The sequence below is a fragment of the Dama dama genome, chromosome 6 (assembly GCF_033118175.1).
Source record: "Dama dama isolate Ldn47 chromosome 6, ASM3311817v1, whole genome shotgun sequence".
Taxonomy (NCBI): domain Eukaryota; kingdom Metazoa; phylum Chordata; class Mammalia; order Artiodactyla; family Cervidae; genus Dama; species Dama dama.
In genome coordinates, this window is record NC_083686.1 from 43466666 (window position 1) to 43488096 (window position 21431).

The 21431-nt window shown below is 38.4% G+C and overlaps 2 protein-coding genes across 7 annotated transcripts in view; one reads left to right on the forward strand and one right to left on the reverse strand.

Moving 5' to 3' along the window:
• Window positions 1-18940, reverse strand: part of PAICS (phosphoribosylaminoimidazole carboxylase and phosphoribosylaminoimidazolesuccinocarboxamide synthase) — a 36505-nt gene extending 17565 nt beyond the window's left edge. For 3 of the 4 annotated variants that reach the window (XM_061145891.1, XM_061145889.1, XM_061145892.1), the window contains exons 1-7: window positions 18553-18940; window positions 14580-14666; window positions 12664-13095; window positions 11242-11331; window positions 7544-7615; window positions 6282-6347; window positions 3615-3751 (exon numbers count right to left, since the gene is read on the reverse strand). In XM_061145891.1, coding sequence (XP_061001874.1) covers window positions 3615-3751; window positions 6282-6347; window positions 7544-7615; window positions 11242-11331; window positions 12664-13095; window positions 14580-14666; window positions 18553-18934 — 1266 coding nt within the window. In that variant the 5' untranslated portion in view covers window positions 18935-18940. The remainder of the gene's footprint in view (window positions 1-3614; window positions 3752-6281; window positions 6348-7543; window positions 7616-11241; window positions 11332-12663; window positions 13096-14579; window positions 14667-18552) is intronic. The other variant, XM_061145890.1, reaches the window with a different exon arrangement.
• Window positions 28-21431, forward strand: part of PPAT (phosphoribosyl pyrophosphate amidotransferase) — a 41216-nt gene continuing 19812 nt past the window's right edge. For all 3 annotated transcript variants that reach the window (XR_009693410.1, XR_009693411.1, XM_061145898.1), the window contains exons 1-2: window positions 28-376; window positions 20569-20635. Coding sequence is in view for 1 of the 3 variants with exons in the window: in XM_061145898.1 (XP_061001881.1) it covers window positions 249-376; window positions 20569-20635 (195 nt within the window). In the remaining 2 variants the exon portion in view is untranslated. The remainder of the gene's footprint in view (window positions 377-20568; window positions 20636-21431) is intronic.

Here is a 21431-nt window from a genome sequence, read left to right on the forward strand (position 1 = left end):
GCGGGGCCTCGCCCTCCGCCCTCGCTCATTGGCGGGCCCGGAGGGGCGGGGCAGAGTGCCGGGGGGCCGACAAACCCCTCTCACTGCGGGGAGAGCACGCGCCGCCGCAGTAGCGAGGGTCGAGCCGCTGCGAAGGGAGCGGCTGTCCCCGGCCCGAGCTTCGGAGGCTTCCAGGCCGCGCAGTCTACTGGTTGGTGCTCAGACCCCTGGCGCCGCGGCGGGTCCCACCACGTGTTTTCGGCGGCGACATGGAGCTGGAGGAGTTGGGGATCCGAGAGGAATGTGGCGTGTTTGGGTGCATCGCCTCAGGAGAGTGGCCCACGCAGCTAGACGTTCCGCATGTGATCACTCTGGGACTCGTGGGGCTGCAGCACCGGTGAGCGACTGGGTGAGGGGTGGGGATGGCGGCTCGTGTTCTCCTCCATCTGCCCGATCCGCTTCCCGCGGCCGGAGTTGGCGATCTCGCGGGCGGCTGAGAACCAGGGGCCGGACCTCTCTCTTACCTGGACTGGTACCTTCCTGTGGCATCCACCAGATTGCCAAGGCGTGCGCCGGGGCTCTCTTGTCTCTCTGGACTTCAGCCTGTGCCCCGCCACCCTTAACGGTCTTTTAGGGGCTCTCCGCGCTCCCGTGTAGTGCACCCCTCCTGGATCTAACCAGATTGTAAGGCTCCAGTCGGCTGGACATGCCCAGTCGGGGTTCTTCCTCGTCTGCTTGCGCCTTTTGATCTCCCACAGCCTGAAGCTGCTCTTGTGATAAAACTGTGTGGGGTGTTTGCTAGTCCTGGACCTACAACACTTTGAGGTTTCGCGGGGAGCCTGCAACCACCACAAGCTTTTGTTTGCAAGAGCAGAGCTATTGGGCAGATGGTGTATTTGAACGAAGTCATAGCTATGGGAACGTAAGGATTCAAACCCGGGGAAGCTGAATCGGTTGATGGTCAAAAGGAACTACCGGTTCTAGATCTCATGAATTCCAACAGATAATAATCCAATCGCGGAGGAATAGTGCGTGTGCAAAAAATTCTTTGGTAAACATTTTAGATAATGAATGAAAAGATTAGTAGTAAGGAAATGCCAAAATAATTCCCTTCTTTAAAAGGAGAGAATAGTGCCTGTATGACAAGATACACATTGACTTTGAAAACCTGATAGATCCTTTGTGTTAAAAAATAACTTTGCTTCTGTGATCTTTCCATTTCCTACTAACTGAACTAAGTTTTAATATAAACAGTTTTCTTAAGGGTAAAAAATAGAAACCTAAGTTTGACATCACTGAAAGTATTACAAAGTTTCCATAAGAGGATACCTCAGCAACAATTTCTAGAACAGTTAAGGAACTTGGTGATAACACTTATCAGCAATACGGGAGAAATATGTATAAATGCATTCCAAATGATTAGCTTTCCCTCCACCAAATTTAAACTAGAAGTAGGCTTTTTGCATTTTTCAGAATCCAGAATAGTTGGGTTTGAGTTTCACATCTTGTATATTCTTGTTTACTAAACTCTGAGAGTAATTTAGAATTCTAGGAAATATTTTTAATTTGAATTAATTTTGAATAATTGTGGGTTGACCATAATAGAGATCTTATTTTAAAATACATTTATGTTATTGAGAGGATTATATATATAAGCCAAGGAAAAACTAAAAGCTATTCATATGGTACTCCATAACAGCAAGAGTTTATAACATTCTTCAGAGAAGTTATTTTGGATATCCTGTCATGGGAAGAGGTGTACAAACACAAGGGATCTTTAGAGTTGCCTGGTGGTCTGTGAGGAAGATATGAAACTGACCTTGAGTTTTTTTTTTTAACTATTTACTATTTTAGTTAACTCGGAAAGTTCATCCCCAAGATCTCCTATTTAAATGTGTGTGTAAAGAAAAGGAGGGTGATTTTTTTTTATGAATAACTTTATTCCTAATTATATGCACTTCTCTACAATTGCTTCTAAGTGAAAGAATTAATGAGATTAGATAATATTGATACAAGCTAAGGGCAATAAAAATGTGATTACTACATGATGATAGAGAAAACTAGATGGATTCTATCAGGATGCTTATTTGACAGAGCAAGTATTTGCTAAACTGTGGTGTTAAAGATTGACCTTGTGATACTTTCAGTAACAGTGGCAAAAAACCCAATAGCTTCTGAGAAGAAAGGTATTAGTGGAAAACCATTTAAATTTTCCTTGTGTAGGCATAGGATCTGGAGAAGGCAGTGGCACCCCACTCCAGTCCTCTTGCCTGGAAAATCCCATGGATGGAGGAGCCTGGTAGGCTGCAGTCCATGGGGTCGCTAAGAGTCAGACAGGACTGAGTGACTTCACTTTCACTTTTCACTTTCATGCATTGAAGAAGGAAAGGGCAACCCACTCCAGTGTTCTTGCCTGGAGAATCCCATGGACGGGGGAGCCTGGTGGCTGAAGTGACTTAGCAGCAGCAGGTATAGAATCATTAAGATTCTTTGAGAGCACTGGTTCTTGCCCATAATCCTATCCAATTCACAATTTTAGATTAGCAAAAGTCCTCACACATTGGGGAAACTGATTCTAAGAATATGAAACTTCTTTATGTCTAGAAGATAAAATCTGTTGCTATAGGGGTGAAAGATTAAGAAATAATGTTTTTAATAGAATGGATAACAACTACATGGTCCTCCTGTATAGCACAGGACACTATATTACATATCTTGTGATACCATAATGGAAAAGAATATGAAAAAGAATGTATGTTATAAATATAGCTGAATCACTTTGCTGAACAGCAGAAATTAATCTAACATTGTAAGTCAACTATACTTCAATAAAATAAATTTTTCAAAAAGTGTTTTCATTTGACAGTAGATCAAGGAATGTCAAAATTGGAAGCCTAGATGGGTTGTTATAATTTAATATAGAGTTAGTTATATACAGTGTACATTGGCAGGTGGTGGTCTGTTGCAGAAGGCTCTAGAAACTGAAATGTCTATCACTTTTGCATTGTTTTTGGTTCTCTCTCAGGCATAGATATTTAGTGTCAGGGATGACACAACCCCTGAAAGTTGTGGTGTTATGTATTTTATATATAAAAACAAATGGAATATCAATTACTGCACTGGATGCTTAATCCAGATGGGTTCATCCAGAAGTCCTTCTTTTTTAGTAGTCTGGCTATTTGCAGATTTATACCATAGCTCTGTTTTCTGTCAGGGGGAATTTTCAGTGTTAAGCTAATTAGTTGTCCTCATCAGCTATAAAGCTGTGTGCGTTTGCATGTTCATGCCACATAATTATAATCATCAAGTACTTTCTCGGACCTAAAAACATCAATGAGTTCTGAGGTTTGCACAGTTGGGACAAACCATACACCCCATTGTAGATTAGAGATCTTTATCTTTAAACCACAGTCACAGTTTATGGAGACTAGAATGACATGGACATATTTGAAGATTCCATAAAAGGAATTACTAAAATTTCATACATTTATCACATGAATCAGCTAGTTAGCCTTTCCTTGGTTAGTTAGGGGATGAAAATGCCCTTCAGTGAATTATCATTTTCCTGTGTTAGGAATTGAACCCTATAACTGGTAAATATTTTCATACCTTTTCTAAAAATTTATGACATTTACCTGATGAAGTTGGGTCACGTAGGGAGTCTCCTGACTGCAGAAATATTCTGAAGAATCTTTTGGTTCTATTGTTCTTTGAGGAAACTGATTTGCAGCGGTCTCAGAAGCAGTTTTCTTAAGAGATACAGATGCCGGTTCTGCAAAAAGTATATAACATATCACTAGAAAGGCACTTGGGAGGTAGAGGGGAGGGACGCACTCAGACAAACCTATGGAATTTGTTCCCAGTTGTCTTCATTTAGTTTGTTGGGAAACCCAAGAGTAGATTATCAGAGAACTTGCTTTGAATTGCCATATTAAGGCTGGAGTTGACTTTTTTTGTTTTTATCTCTTAGAAATAATAGCCAAACAAGTTACATTCCGCTAGTGTTTTACATTCCCTTAGTTGGAAAAGTGCCTTATCCCCCAAAGGATCTTAAGGTACTATTGCTTTGTCATTCTGGGTTGGGAACAGCCTCTTTCCCAAGCCTCTGAGTGTTGGGAACAGCCTCTTTAACAGAAGACTTGAAGTCTACCTGGTTTCCTAGTAGTAGTTTGATCTTGGGAAAGTCTCCGAATTTCTGACTGTTTCTCACCTGTTGGGCTAGACTTATATATTTTAAAGGTCCGGTGCACAAATTCAGTGCATTGGGAATGATACTTACGTGTGGTTAATCCTTAGCAGTTTCCCTTTTCAGTTGCACATCCATTAAAGGGCATTGAGAGAAGGAAAACATGAGGCACTCATCTGATTTGTAATTTATGTCAAAAAATGGAGGATAAAATTTTCAGCTTTCGTGAGATATAAGTGTTGTTGGGCAGGGTTGGGGAGAGTGGAGTCCTGCTCTTTGATACTTTATTTGAAAAATACTTGTTGAGCTCTTCCTGTGTGTATGCAAGGCTCCGTGGTGGACACTAGGGATACTGTACTACACAAGGCTGATGTGGTCCCTGCCCCCACGGAGAGGGAGCAGAGCAACTGGTTCAACAGAGCTGACTTGTTCATGCCTCCATGTCCTCCTCTGTAAATGGGGATAGTGGGATCACTTACCTCATAGAGTGGTGGTCGCGATTAAATGTATTGACATGTAACATGCTTAGAACACTACCTGGATATATGCATACCCTGTGGCCCTGCATTCCGCTGCTGGGTATGTACTCAACAGAGATGCATACATGTGTTTATTGGAAGACATGCCCAGGAATTTGTAGAGCAACCTTATTCTGAGTAGCCCCAGTCTGGGAACATTGGATAGAGAAGGTAGAGGGATGTATGTTCCTATTATGGAATATTCTATGGCAGTAAAAAAGAACAGACTCCTGCTGCAAGTAAAATCATGGATGACTCTCAAACAATGCTGTGTGAAAGAAGCTTGACATTACGAAATACATACTAAAGGAAAAGACCATTGTATGATTCTAATAATAAAACTAGCCTATGGTAGTGAACATTGATAACTTTTATGAGGGCTAACAGGCTTCCCAGGTGTGCTAGTGGTAAAGAACCCACCTGCCAACGCAGGAGACATGAGATGCGGGTTCGATGCCTGGGTTGGCGAGATCCCCTGGAGGATGGCATGGAAACCCACTCCAGTATTCTTTCCTGGAGAATTCCATGGACAGAGGAGCCTGGCAGGCTGTAGTCTATAGGGTCCCATAGAGTCGGACACAACTGAAGCGACTTAGCATGCACGCATGGGGGCTAACAGGAGAATTAATGAAGTGGGGGGGTGTTTAGGGTGCTGGTAGTATTTCATATCTTGAGTTGAGTGGTTGGTGCACAGGTGTCTTCACTTTGAGGTCTTCAACTATTTATGTGAACTCAAAACAATTAGATCAATTATAAATCTATAAAATGCTAAAGTTGGATTATCTTAGAGATCCAGAGAGATGCAGTCATTTGCTCCATGTTGAGTTTTAAGGGTAAAGACAAACTGGACAAATTAGGTTTTCTGTTTCTCAGACCAGTGCCTTTTCTTATATTCTGTGTTTTTCTTTATGCTATACTACATTAGGTTGGGCTTCCCAGGTGGTGCTAGTGGTAAAGACATTGCCTGCCAATGTAGGAGATGTAAGAGACGCAGGTTTGATCCCTGGGTTAGGAAGATCCCCTGGAGGAGGGCATGGCAGTCCAGTCCAGTATCCTTGCCTGGAGAATCCCATGGACAGAGGAGCCTGGTGGGCTACAGTCCGTAGGGTCACACACAGTCAGACACGACTGAAGCCCCTCAGCTTGTACGCACATTGTGAGTAACCTGTTAACTTATAGTGGGTCGGTTTGTAATGACAGCTTCATAATTAGCTGGCTTCTCCGTTTTTGTAGAATTACTAAAAAGTTATAGCCATTGTTAATTACCTTTGGAGAAAAGCAAAATTCAGAACTTACTAGTTTGTGGGGGGTTTCCTTTTACATCCTCCTATTCTAATGGCAATCACAGAAAAGTGTAAGTTAAAGGCGAACGATGAATAGATAGTTGTGCAGAAATTTGAGGTGGGAAAGTTTATGTTTACTTTGTTACTTTCACGCTTAATAAGCTATGAAAGAAATAATTTTTCAGCATTTTTTGCTCTCACACAGCTCATAAACAATAGTCTCAATTTGTCAAGGACAAGAATAAACATGTATCAGGAAAAAGCTACAGCAGTTTTAATCAATGTGGGAAAAGTTGGTATATCTCAGACTCTTACCATCTTCAAGTGCTTTTCTCTTGATGCTCAAAGTTCTTGGGTTTTTGGTATGATTTTCAAATAATTCTTAAACAAGAGAACATAGGAAAAGAGTCATTATATGACATCGTCTAAAAGTGCATTAGTTTTCAAGCATTCAAGTACACACAGTTAGAACATTTAAGTGATTGGACAGATGAAAGAGTTCAAGAATTAGGAATATTTTGGTACTAATCTTTCCTAAATCTTTAGGAAAGATTTGAAAAGAAATTGAAATCCTTCACTTAATAGGTATGTGGTTTATAATAATTTAGGGAACCATTTGAACATAAAATAGTGTTAGGAATTTATTATTGAAGAATTTTTTGCTAAGTTAAATGCAAAGAGGAAAGTTTATAGAATTTTCACTTTAAAAAGTTTAATTCCAAGGTTACATGGTAACCTTGTTTCCATTTGGCAGTTCTGAGAGATGGTTGTCTTAGGAGGCCGTCAACTTCTTCATAAAATCTCATTTTTCTTTGAAGGTTGACATTTTTCTTTTGTAAAACTCTGTATTCATAATTTAAAATTTTTGTATTTGGTATGACATTGTTTCCAGTCTCTTGTCTATTCCAAACTGCATTAATGTTCTGGCAATTTCCTCAAATATTTCTTTGTTTCTTGTGGCCCCGTTCCAGCACTTGCTTAATTTTTTCATAAGGCCATATGTTTATAAGTGCCCTGACCGCCTTGTCACACCAGCGTTCTCCAGCCTGTGTCACTCACTGTTATAATATGTAAATAACTTTTAGCATCTTCTAAAGGAATATGATTTCCTATGAATCAACATGATTCACAATTATTCAAACTTAGATACATCCTGTATTTCAGTATCATTCATTTAAAGCAAACTGGACTGACGTAAAGCATTGATAATTTCAATATGAGGATCAAAATTTTTTTCATACATTCATATTCAAATATTTTAAAATAAGACAGACTAATCCCCAATATTAGTGAGAGTAATTTAGCTGCTTTTCATCAACAGGTATCCTTGATTGCATATTTATGAATACAGAGTGTCTCAGTATTTACAGATTTTTTTTTTTTTTTTTTTTAGTAAGAAGTAGGAATAGACATTTCTTTACTCCCCTACCATATACTCTACCAACTCAGGTATTCAATATAATGAGGCATTTGGGATCATACATAGTAGAGATCTTCCCTATAACTACTTCAACTGGTATATATTAGACTTTAAAAATCAAAAGAACATTTAAAATTCAACAATTTAGATCCCTTACCTGACCCAGGGATACCGTGTGGCACTGTGAGGCCGCCCACCTCATCTGAGGCATTACTTGCAGTGTCTTCCTCTGTCAGAAAACAAGAGTAGTAATTTAAATGTTGTTCACAGAACCCTAATGCACTTCGGCAGGTGAAGACTGCACTGAAAACGTGGTCAGCCTGGATCCCAGCATCAAGAGTGTAACCTCAAAGCCAAGAGCATTTGCCATCTTGAACCAAATTTGAAGGTGGCCTTAGAGGATTCACCGCCAACACCACAACGCTGGAAAGTAGTCTGCCTTAAAAGTCACAAGGCAGGAAGCTTGGTTTGAAAGGATGAAAGTGCTTTGTGACCTAATTTGTTTAACAACTTTCACTGTTACATTTTAATGCTGCCAAAGAGCTCTTACGGCTGTTTTTTTCATTCAGTCCTCATTGTAACTAAGAATAATCCTTACTGCAATACCTGTAAAGGAATAATAAGACTCTAAGATTAGGTGGTTTTAGCAGTCTTCATATTGAGGTATTAAGCAGACAGTGATTAACATTTTAAGGAAATTAAAATGCTTGGCGTGGTAAATATAACAGGAATTTGTCCTGGTGGACCAGTTTATGTTCTGGATGTTTACAACCCCGCTGTTGGTAATTTGGGGAAAGCTCCTCCTCATATGTGTATGTTGGATTGCTGTGTTGAAGTATAGCAATGTTATGGTAGTCTTCTTTTGTCTCAGCTGTACTTCCCTATACACTGGAACATTTTTAAAAAAGAATTCTATGTTATTAAGTATAGGTGTCTATATAGTTACTTGGAATGATTATTCTGCAATTAGACAATGGTTTGTATTAATAAACCTTGAGGCAAAAGTGTAGATGGAGGGCTGTAAGCATATTGCCACAGTGGGTATGTGAAGATGTACATCAGGGTAACCTCATCTTCTTATGAAGGACATGTTTGACAAATAGATTCAAGGGATTAGATCTGATAGCCAGAGTGCCTCAAGAACAATGGAAGGAGGTTTCTAATATTGTATAGGAGGCTGGGATCAAACCTTCACAAATAAAAAGAAATTTGCAAGAAGGCAAAATGGTAGTCTGAGGAGACCTTACAAATAGCTGAGAAAAGAAGAGAAGAGAAAGGCAGAGGAGAAAAGGAAAGATAGGCCCATCTGAATGGACAGTTCCAAAGAATAGCAAGGAAGATAAGAAAGCCTTCACTTTGCAAAGAAACAGAGGAAAACAATGGAATGAGAAAGACTAGAGATCTCTTCAAAAAAATAAGAGATACCAAGATATCATTTCCTTTTACTTATTGTAATAGACAGAGCCTAAGTCTTCTATGATAATTCCCAGTGATTAGCTTCTTCGTATTTCATTGGTCATACATTTTTAAAGTGATAATTTACTCAAAGTAGCTAATTTTCTCCCAACTGGAATCAAATCGAATCTTATGTGTTAACTCTTTTCAGCCCTCTGCTGGTCTTATTCTCTAAAAACATGACACCTTGGCTATGCTTGATGATCTTCTCTAAAAATACAGGAGCTTGAATCCACTGTACAACATAACACTAAACCAAAACCTCCAGGGGTTCTAAGTTGGAAACTAATTAGTTATCCAGAATGTGGGGGTCCACAGCTTTAGCTGGATTTTTCCTTGAAATACAAAAAAAAAAAAAAAAGATGCTTAGTATACTTTTAAGATAGTAAAGTGTTACTTTTGGGGAGATCAGTTTTATGACCAAGTGTGAATGTTAACAATATGGAGCAATGACAACTCCGATAACAATATTTATTAGTAAAAATCTATAAAAACAAAATGGGCTTCCCTGGTGGCTCAGATGGTAAATAATCTGTCTGCAATGAGAGAGACCTGGGTTCCATCCCTGGGTTGGGAAGATCCCCTGGAGGAGGGCATGACAACCCATTCTAGTATTCTTGCCTAGAGAATCCTCATGGACAGAGGAGCCTGGCAGGCTACAGTCCATGGGGTTGCAAAGAGTCAGACATGACTGAGCGACTAAGCACATAAAAACAAAATGAGCCGACCTCTTAACTACTGACCTGATTTTTTCCTAAAGATAGATATCCATGTCTTTAGCTAAACGTAACAGTCTTCCAAGTAGTGGACTAGCAACTTGTGCATCACAAAGTATATATAAAGTGTTTTCTTACATATTTAGCTGCTGGGATCTATGTGGTTTTATACCTTTACTTTTATATTTATTTGGAAGTTTAAAATACCATTATTTCTAGAATGACTGTAAACATCCTGTTTCATATTTTCTAGATATATTCCATACTAACATGTAAACATATCATTTTTTAAAACCTGTCAGTTTACATCTGGCTTAATATTTTCCCTTTACATAAAAGAAGTTATACTGAGATGTTGTATTTAAGTGAGTTCTCCAGAGGACTAACAAGCTTTAATCTTCTGAATTTTTTTGAAAAATCTTTAAAAAATTTTTAAGATTTAAAAATTATAAAAAATATTCCAAAGTTTTTAAACTTTTTCATGAAACTCTTTCCTTCTTATTAAACACTGTATGTGGTAATCTGATTTTAACTTCCAGTGACAAAGGGTCATTGCAGTTATTCCTTTAGAATCCTTAGGAGCACAGAGTTTTGTTTACCTTTGTTTTCCCACTAGTCAGCTGCACGTTCCTGTTTGGTTAGTCTCCGTAATTTCTCTCCATTTTCACCTGTCAGTGTTCTAGCCGCTTTCCTTTTCTCCCATTGAGCTTTTAAAGTGAAGTTTGCCAAGACTGTGGGGCACCTGGTTTCCAGATCAGAATTGGTTTTTAAACTTTTCGATGCTGTAGGAAGCTTTGGACTGAAAGACCAGCACAAGGTCTATGACGGCTAGGCTTCCGCTTAGGAGCTTGGTCACCCCCCTGCCCTCAATTTTGGTTTGTCTAAAAGGCAAACTATCAGAGAGGAGACACACCCTAAGTGCCCTACACCACAGGGCAGTGGTTCTCAAACTTCAACATGTGTCAGAATCACCGAGATACATATCGGACTGCTGGAACTCACCCCCAGTTTCTGGTTCTGGAGGGGGCCCAAGAATTTGCATTTTGAATGAGTTCCTAGATGATGCCGATGCTGCTATGAACAGCAGCCACAGGGAACCTCACTGTCATTAATAATCTCCCCCTTCCATTTCTGCATTTTGGAAATGTGAATATTATTCAACAATACTGTATAATGTTATACTTGTATATGTTCTTATAATAGCATGTTAGATGTTGTGGCTGTTATATAATGTATATGATGGGTGTGTGTGTTCGGTCATGTCCAACTCTTTGCAACACTATGGACTGTAGCCCACCAGGCTTCTCTGACTGTGAGACTTTTCAGGCAAGAACACTGGAGTCGGTTTCCCTGCCCTCCTCCAGGGAATCTTCTTGACCCAGGGATCGAACCGACGTCTTTTGCCTCTGCTGCACTGGCAGGCGGTTTCTCTACCACTGAGCTGCCTGGGAAGCCCAATGTATATAAGTAAATTAAACCATGGTAGTGCTGCAGGCCTCACCCTTATGGCCTCATCTAAACCTCATTTTCTCCCAAAGACCCCATCTCCAAATGTAGTAACAGTGGGGATTGGGGTTTCAACAGATGAGTTTGGGAGTGACGCAGTTGAGTCTGTAGCAGCATCTTATAATAACTTGTATTTCGTTACATACACACACACATAAAAACAAGAATGTTGTTTTACCTGTGCAAGGGCTTTGTCTCATATATGTCTCTCGTAGGTCTTCTGACATATTACTGACCAAGTCATCTTCAGCTGCATCTCCAGCAATAACTGTATGAACATGGTGGGATATATGGTGGTGTGTTTTTTATTTACTTTTAGAACTGTATTTTAAGCTCTAATATAGTATTTTCCCTTTTAGAGTGAACTTGATACTAAAAACTGTGGTTGTTTATTTTTCTGTAGTTAGATTCCCCATCGTTAAACATATTTTAGTCTTAGGTCTCTGTAAGCATCTGGTGTTATAAGTCTAACTAGGTCTTTACATAAAACTGACAAGATTATATTCACCTGCATCTCCAATAGTTGCTGTATGAACACAATCATGCCATTGCTTCTGGGCTACTTGATCACTAGTTATTTTACATTTTAATTTCAATGGGGGAGATGTATAGTTCTCCAGCAGACCAGTTCTTTCCTTGTCTATTAGTGAAACATTTTAGGACTTCTCACCACCATTTCCCAATCCTAACTCTTTGTCATTTCCCTCTCTTTCCCACTCATACTTTTAGGAATTAGGACTTCATTCATGTTGATGTATGACAGAAACTATCATAATATTGCAAAGTAATTATCCTCTAATTAAGAATAAAAATTAAAAAAAAGAATTAAGACTGTATCATTTAAGGCTGATATTAAGATCTAGAAACATTGTGGCCACTCGAGGTCTTTAATAACATCTCACCCATTCCACCATTTTACATTGCAAATCTGAAGGAGGTACTCTTGAGTTCAGAGTTCCACAGAGACGGAGGTAGGACTTGTAATTCCCAACTCCTGGCCTAGAACTCATGCAGTTTATTTCATGCAGTCATATCTTTGTGTATATTGCATCTCAACTCTTTAGGTTAAACTCATTTTGAAGAATTTTATGATGTGTCCTAGGAGAACTCACATTCTCACAGGTTTTATATTTTTCTGAGTTTTTCAATGCACTTTTTCTGTTTACTCACAATTTTACCACAACTGATGTGAAAATTTTTTTGAATTTCTGCCATCAAGAATTTTATTTTTACTTCTGTAAAATTGGTCTTTCTAAACTTCTAGAAATCCAATTTTCCTTTCTTGCTTTGTATAACTCTACACCATTCTGTGTTCTGATCAAATTTGCATGAACTCTGTTTCATGATAAATTGAGCAGTTAGCTTGTTGAATCTCATTTAGTAAAACCTATTTACCTTAGACTGCTGCTGCTAAGTCACTTAAGTAGTGTCCGACTCTGTGCGACCCCATAGACGGCAGCCCACCAGGCTCCTCCGTCCATGGGATTTTCCAGGCAAGAGTACTGGAATGGATTGCCATTGACCTTAGACTATATTCAGGTTATTGACATTTTTTTATATGGTAGCATGATGTTAAGATTACTTTTCTTTGCCTGCCTACCTGTCTGATCCTCTTCCATCTTTACATGGGCACATCCTGTGGCTTGCTCTTCATCTTGGGATTCCTGTTGTGAGTTTTCTGTTTTCTTGTGTCCCAGAATAGCATCCAACTCAGTAAAAAATTTCATGCTTTTAGCCATGCCTAGGTCTCTAGCCATTTTTACAATCTTGTATTCATGTTTTAAGTTTTTGTACTTCGTTCTGCACTGCTTCCAATCTCTCTCTATTCCAAGTTTCTGAAGCTTGGCAGCAATTTGTTCAAATATCCGTTTATTTCTCATTGTTCCCTCTAGTTGTTGCTGTATCCCTTGATCAGACCAGATGCCTATTAGAGCCCTGACTTCTGGCACAGTCCAGTGTTTTCCTCCTTCATTTGCTACAGTTGGAATGACAGTTGGATTATTAGGGGGTTCCATTATTGCTGTAGAGTCACCTGTATTGGGTGGGGAGGGAAAGAGATACATGGGTTACATATATCAGACAAGATAAATAATTGGATGCAACATTACTAAAGACAGTAATTTTCTCTATGGGAGATGGAATGCAAATTACAGTGTAGCTTTTGTCTTAAACTACTTGGGAAATCAAAATACAGAACGTGAATCTGTTCCTTATTGTGATGGTGACTGACTTTAATAAAGTTGTTTTTTTAATTAGTTACATCTTGATCATCTTTCTTCTTTAGCATTTCTTTCTCTTCCATTCTGCTCCTTTAATATGTGGGATTAATGTCAGTGCATAGTGAAAGTTGAATATATAATTTTGTAATATTTACTTCATTAAAGCAGTATAATTATGTATAAAGCAGCTTCTTGAAGACAATTTTTCCATAAGTGTGAGCAATTTATCTCCTCCCTTTGCTTTTTCTGTATCAAATGACTTCCGTTTGCTCCATGTCAGAATCTCCTGGTGAAGCCTTTATAAACCACTGCCCCCATCCTTCATCCCCAGATTGTGATTCTAGTGTGCAATTCAGGACTGAGAGCCAAGACTATTCATGAATGAAGGGCTTAGAGGAAGCACATTAATAATCGGTGCTTCTTAACTCTTTGTGAAAATAAAAGATGTCCCATTGGTTAAAGACCAAATGCCATTTTAAGTGAAGTATTATATCCTTTTAATGAAAAGAAATGTGCCAGAAATTTCATAATGCATTAGGCAGAATGTCTCTACTTAGTTATAAATCCTTTAATAAATTGGTGTTAGATCTCTGCACAGTTTTGCAACTCATTTTATGATAATGGCATTTCTTGACATTATATTGGTTATTTCACAACCATATTATTTTACTCAGATTTCATGTTTAATAAGAAGGTGGTTTGGACCTCAGCATCTATAAAATTAGTCATTAAAAAAATTACCATAGTATTTACCTGGGTATGGAGGTGCTTTTATTTTGTGCTGTATTTAATGTCTTTGTTTTAAGATGTTTTTCATCTTAAATTAAATGTTAATTTAATTTTAAGATGTTCTTATTTAAAAAATTTTTAAAGATGTTTTAAATTTAAGATGTTTTTCATCTTAAATCAAGTGAGCACTTTTCCTCACTTGCATTAACTTTCAGTAAGAATTTATAAGCAAGAATGGGACTTATGTTGACTTTTTAGGTGAATAAAATCATCCTTGACTTCATTATGGATTTTATATTATTTACTTTCAAATGTAAAGTTCTGCTTTTCTTAGCTTCCAGGGTAGCTGAAGGCTATATTAAGTACCACACTTACTATGTGTAATTTTGGCCATCTGCTTCCTTACTATATTTAAAGCATAAAGACTGGGGATTTGAAGCTAATATTTCCAAAGTATTTCTACCAGGAAAAAAAATCACCCATTTTCTCAGATTTGGTATCAGTCTTACTTTCCAATTTGATGTAGATCAGTTTCATTATATTTTTGAGCAGACTGTACCATACCTACCTAGTTCCATTGGTCTGACTTGAGAAACCAAAAGTAAAGGATTTCCTGAGGTGTCTTCCTTGTCTTCTGATGTAACTGACATTTTGCCTGGAAAGAGAGGATTCCTTTTAGAAATAAATGCCAAGGAAAATTAAAATTGGGTTAACAACTGATAACGCTAATAGTTTTAGTTGAATTTGATCGTATGCATGAAGGATCATAGATTTATGATAGATGTTTTTTATAATAGTGGTATATATGGTTTAAATATCTATGTATATAAAGAGAAATCTAACTTCCTCCATTCTGTTGACATTTTGAGCATCCCCTAGAATTGAAGTTTCTGAGGATGGTTGCAGTTAGTTTTCAAGTTAAACTGTGTCTTTAAAGTGAGATATTTTTGCATTTTTGTATTTTAGGTACCTCAACATAGTAGGCCCTTTAAGTGATACTAGTAATGTGAAAGAGAAATCCTGCAATACGATAAAAGAACCCTGCTAAGATGTCCCTCCTTGATTATGTCATTTCCACATGTTTTTCTGCTGCTGCTAAGTCGCTTCAGTCGTGTCCGACTTCAGTCTTAGTGACCCCACGGACTGCAGCCCACCAGGCTCTTCCATCCATGGGATTTTCCAGGCAAGAGTACTGCAGTGGGGTGCCATTGCCTTCTCCAGGGAATTTTCCCAACCCAGGAATCAAAGCCAGGTCTCCTGCTTTGCAGGCAGATTCTTTACCGACTGAGCTACAAGGGAAGCCCATAATTATTCAAGTGGCATAGTTACATAAATTGAAAAGGGCTTCCCAGGTGACACTCGTGGTAAAGCACCCACGTGCCAGTAGAGGGGACCATAAGAGACATGGGTTCACTGCCTGGGTCGGGAGGATCCCCTGGAGGAGGGCATGGCAACCCACTCCAGTACTCTTGCCTTGAGAATCCCATTGGACAGGGGAGCCTGGTGGGCTGCAGGCCATGGGGTCACAGAGTCAGACAGGACTGAAGCGGCTTAGCGCAAAGCACACGACATAATTTTAAAAACTGTCATTTTAAAATTGAGTTTCACAATTATTTGAAGCTAAGTTGCAGTTAGGGAATGTTTTTGATTTAGTTGGGAATATGGAAAATAAAAATCTTAAATTACATAAGAACTCTCTTTAGAGAGAAGAAGAAAAGATACTGACATATTGACATCAGGTAATTTATTGACTGAGCTTGATGAGAACAGCAAGGAAAGGTAGGGTTTACTATTCTTTTATCTGCTTTAGGGCCTGCTTCTGTTTATTGAAAAGGTCTTAGAGCTGAACATACAGGTGGGGGCAAAAAAGAAATATCTCTCTCCACCTTCTTCAGGGAATTTTTTTCCCTCAGGTTGATCATTCCTAGCAAGAATCCCAAAATTATATGCAGGGGACCCACACAGTGGAGATTTTAAATTGAAACCCTTAAATCATTATTTGTAATGCATTTGTATACAGTAAGAAAAGGGAAAGAGTGGAAATTGGTCACTGAAGGAATGTGATACAGCAGCAGTACGCCAAGGGTATTCTGAGATTGAGGATGATTATAGTTTTTAGAAGATGAAGCCTCTTAAGAGTCCTTTCCCAAGGCTTAGTCAGGCTACCTACTGCCTAACAAAAGGGACCAGGTCCTCTGTCCTTGAAAGAGGACCCCTTGCATGAAACAGGTTGATCCCAACAGTAGAAAACACACATTTACTTCTTTGCCTTCTTTTTGCCATACACCAATAAAAATTCTGCTGGTTCCACCATAGAAAAATCAGAAGATGTCATAAATGAATCAGAATTGGAGAAAGAAGGGCTGTGTAAGCCTTAGAAGGGCTTCCTTTGTGGCTCAACTGGTAAAGAATCTGCCTGCAACGTGGGAGACCTGGGTTTGATCCCTGGGTTGGGAAGATTCCCTGGAGAAGGGAAAGGCTACCCACTCCAGTATTCTGGCCTAGAAAATTCCATGGACTGTATAGTCCATGGGGTTGCAAAGAGTTGGACATGACTGAGTGATTTTCATTCACTTTACTTAAAGCCTTAGAAAAGAAGCTGTTTGACTATGTTAAAACTTTTGACTTTTGTGGATTAAATAAAAATCAGCCAAAATTATAAGGTGAAAGGAGGTCATGCAAATTTTTCTAAGACCTCAACTGACATGAACAGTCAGTTCATGTAAATATATGTAAAATGTTCCACAGTACTTCTAATTAAACAAATGCAAAGTAAACAGTTATTGATTGCCTACACTGTTATATGTGTTATATATGTATTTATTAGATTAGCATAGTAAGTAAGTGTTAGTCGCTCAGTCATGTCCAACTCTTTGTGACCCCATGGACTGTAGCCTGCCAGGCTCCTCTGTCCATGGAATTCTCCAGGCAAGAATACTGGAGTGGGTTGCCATTTTCTTCTCCAGGGGATCTTCCCGATTAGGAATCGAACCCTGGTCTCCTGCATGGCAGGCAGATTCTTTACCACTGAGCCACCAGGGAAGCCCCAGATTAGCATACTCCATTATTTATTAAATCAGCAAAGTCTCTCCCCCATCCCGGCCCCCTGTTCTATAAAAGGGACATTTCATTGTTAAAGTACAGTTCTTTTGGAAAGAAGTTACTTTAGTAATATGTTTCAAAGTAATCATACCCCACACCTTGACCGGAAATTGAACTTCTGATAGTCTATCCTACTGGGATAATTTTAAATTGGATAAAAGATAATTGGTTGTCGGAAGTTCCCTGGTGCCCCAGTGGTTGGGCCTTGGCTCTCTTCCACTGCCGGGGTCTGGGTTCAGTCCCTGCTTCGGGAACTAAGATCCCACCAGCTGTGCCGCAGGGAGGAGGCAGTAGATTATACCGGATGTGAGGGGGAGACGACAGTAGATACCACAGATTTTGACACAGCTGAACAACTCAGCACACACAACAGCACAGAGCTTGAACTGAACAACTCTGCCCTTAAAAATAGCAACTCTGGGACTTCCTGGTGGTCCAGTGGCTGGGGGACTGGGTTCTGCCCATGGTCAGAGAACTAGATCCCATCTGCCGAAACTAGGAGTTCACATGCTGCTAAAAAAGATAATGAATGCAGCAAATAAGACCTGGTGCAGCCAAAATAAATGAATAAATATTAAAAATGAAAACTACTACAACTCACTATTAGCTCAAATGATGGTTAGTGTTTTGTAGCAATGAAGTATTTTTTAATTAAGGTATGTACAGTTTTTTAGACTACAGTATAGTGTGATATAAATTTTATATGCATTCAGTTCAGTTCAGTCTCTCAGTCATGTCCAACTCTTTGCACCTCCATGGACTGCAGCATGCCAGGCTTCCCTGTCCAAAAAGTTTGTATGACTTGGCTTTGTTAGGATATTTGCTTTATTGCAGAGATCTAGAACCCAATGCACAATATCCTCAAGGTATGTCAGTATTTAAAGCATTTAATCATAAATAATTTAACCTGCCAAATCTATTTGTTTTACTTTCTGTTAAAACAGAGATGTTCTTCCAAACTAGTAATGACATTTTTATCAGTTACTAGTATTTTAGTGCTTTTGTTTATAAATTTAGGAAAGTGGGAACATTAATACAGAGCAGAAAGTTCTGTCTTATTTTGGAGCTGGGAAAACAACAGTTGAGCAATACATATATATTTTTTTCAGTACTCATAAAATTAAGATTAAAAATACTCTCAGAACCCAATCCATTTTCCAAAAACCATATCAGACAGGAGTAAGGAGCAGTTGGCATTAGCAGTTGGTACCATTTTAATGTCTTTGTTTTTTTACTTTACAGATTTTTTAACTGGTGGCATTATTTCAATTATTTTTTTTTAAATTAATTTTTACCTTGTGCAAAATAGCATATACAAACAGGTCAGTTGTTTTTCTCAACCTTGATATTTCAGGCTATATTTATCATATGGACTCAGAAGTCTGGTTCTCTTACAGTTTGTTAGGTAAAAACAAAAGAAGGGTACTTTTTCTTTTTACCTTCGGTGGTCTCTGGGGCTGTACTTGGGCTCAGCGTTGCCAGGCACCTGTCACTTGCATCTTCCTCTGTTAACGGTGTGGCAGGTTCATACTGCAGGATGGCATCCAAATCATGAAAGAACTTCATGGTTTTAGAGCTGTCTCCAGAGTTGTGGGCATATTTAACTGTTCTGTATTCATATTTGAGATTTTTGTACTTTGCCCGGCACTGTTTCCAATCTCTGTATACTCCTAGTGCCCGCAGCCTTTTAGCAATGTAAATAAATATTCCTTTATTTCTCAGTGTCCCATAAAGTTGTTCTCGTATATTTTTTTCTGCCCAGACACTTAGCAAAGCTTTAACCTCTTCCTCAGTCCAGTGCTTTCCTGCTCCACTCTCCATGTTGAAAGTGACCTGGAAATGATTCACTATTTCTAGCCAAGGTTTTGTTTCCTAGGAAACCAGACGGCTGGTTGTCAATAAGCCGTGAAGAGCTGAAGGGATCTAGTTTAACTGGTTCGAGCTGCCCCAGGGGAGTAACTTGAGAAACTGCCAAATAAGCAGGCTTCCTGATTAAAGAAGCCTGGACCTAGAAGATCCCTAAGGTTACTCATTTCAGCTTTAAAAGGACAAATTACCCTTGAGACAAAAGGGAAAGAAAACCTTTTTTGTGTTTGTTTATTTCTAATTTACTATATGATTGTTGATTTTTTGCTTGTTTGTTTTGGAAATGGTTGGCAGAGGTTCTTCCTACGGTAAAGGTTTGTGACTAAGGTTATTTTTTTTCCCTCTGATGTGAATCACTTAGTTCTTCTGACATTGGTTAACTGAAGACCACATGATTTCACTAAATAAATTAATCTTAAGTCACAAATTATTCAGTTGTATAGGATGTATAGTATTATGCATGTCTGTTTTCAGCATAATAGTTCACAGTATTTAATGCATTGGTGATTTAGCAAAACTACTTGACTTTTAATTTTCTAAATTTTTACTTTGCAGATGCAGTTAATGTTGTAGTTTCTCTTGTCGTTAAAATGCCTGTTATAATTTTACAAAAGATCCTTTCTACAAAATAAATCATGTTAGTAATTGTTAATGTATATGTACATATATGGTTGAGATTTAATTTTTATTTCTACCCTGATACCTCTTCTTTGGAACAAAAATTTGTTAACAAACATCTAGTATTTATAGCATTTGTTCAGAACTACTAAAAATTGTTAAGCTAAAATTGTTAAACTAAAAGTGGAGCTTTTAGTTTATCTTTTGAGTTTATACTCCACTGTGGTGCAGACCCTTTAAAGTCTTACCAGTGTGTTACCCTGCTGAGCTGGAAGCCTAGCTCTAGCTTTCTCTGTGTCCTCACCTCATAGCACTAAGTCAGGAAATGAGATAGAGTGCCTGATCAGCTCAGGGCTTCTTGAAGCAGCATTTGTTTTCTGATGAAAAAAGAGGTAGTTATTTGTCAGAAGACATTTGGGAAGTGCAAAAAAGCAAAACAAAACAAAAACATTAATTTTATGATTCCAGTACGCACAGACATTTTACCTGCTATTTTATTTGGGGCTTTTACGTTGTATCTACATACTCAACCTTATTTAGAGGTCACCTATTACAGAGGTTACAAGTACAAGGTCTGAAATCAGGTTGTCTGTGTCCTAATCTTGGCCATGCCACCATTCTCTGTGTGACACAAGATGAGTTAATTTTGTTTCTTTAGTGTTGTCCTTATCTGTAAAATGTGAACAGTAATCATAGTTACTACTTCGTTGGATTGTTTTGAAAGCCTAATAAATTGGATCATTCATGTGCATGCTTAAGACAGTGCCTGGCTTATTAGGCATAATGCAGTCTCATCTGCTGCTCCAATCATTGTCAGCATCATGATGGAAGTGGCCCTGCTGATGGCAGCATTTAACGTGTTGTCAGACTGAGTTCGTGGGTATTACTGAGAAAAGTATGTTCCATAAGATTCACTAAGAAATTTATCAATGGGGTAAATTTAACAGTTTGACACCTTTTTATATTCACAGGGGTCAGGAGAGTGCTGGTATTGTGACCAGTGATGGAAATTCGATACCAACATTCAAAACACACAAGGTATATTTAAACATTGAAAAGTGTTGATGATAAAGGTAACAATAATCAGAAGACAGGTAGTATATGGGGGGGGGGGGAACTTTGAATAAAAATAATTTGTATGTAGAAGCATAGTTGATCCTTTAACAGTATAGAACATATTTTGTATGTCATATGTACTATATATATTGTTCTACAATAAAGTAAGCTAGAGAAAAGAAAATATTATTAAAATCACAAGGAATAGATATTATAGTACAGTATTGTCTTCGTTGATAAAATAAGCTTATGTTGACTTTTTATAATATAAGTTGTTGGTATCTATGTTAGTATAGTCTGAAGTTGGTACAGAACACTGTACATGGTATACATATTGCTAACATAGACCTCCAAAATGAAAAGATAATGTGAAAAAATTCCTGTTTAGGGGATAACAATTCATGCATTGATAACAAAGGAATAGCAATATGATTGTTTTTTGGTTGCCTAGCCTATACATAATAAGTGAATTGTTATATCATTACTTTATGCCAATGTAAGGATGGGCTATCTACTTTAACACCAGTCTTGCACATAATCTTCTACACATTGACTGCTTGGGTGACGGTCATGGTACTGACACAAAAATGTTCATATGGTTTTTACCATATAGTTATTGGATTTTCACACAAAACCTCTCACACACCCACAATAAGATAACTTTGTTAACTGTACAATATGAAGATTAATGACTGTTGATTAAATTGAAGTGGATCATCATAAAGTTCTTCATCCTAGTAGTCATCGTTCATGAGTAGGCTGAGGAGAGGTTGGTTTT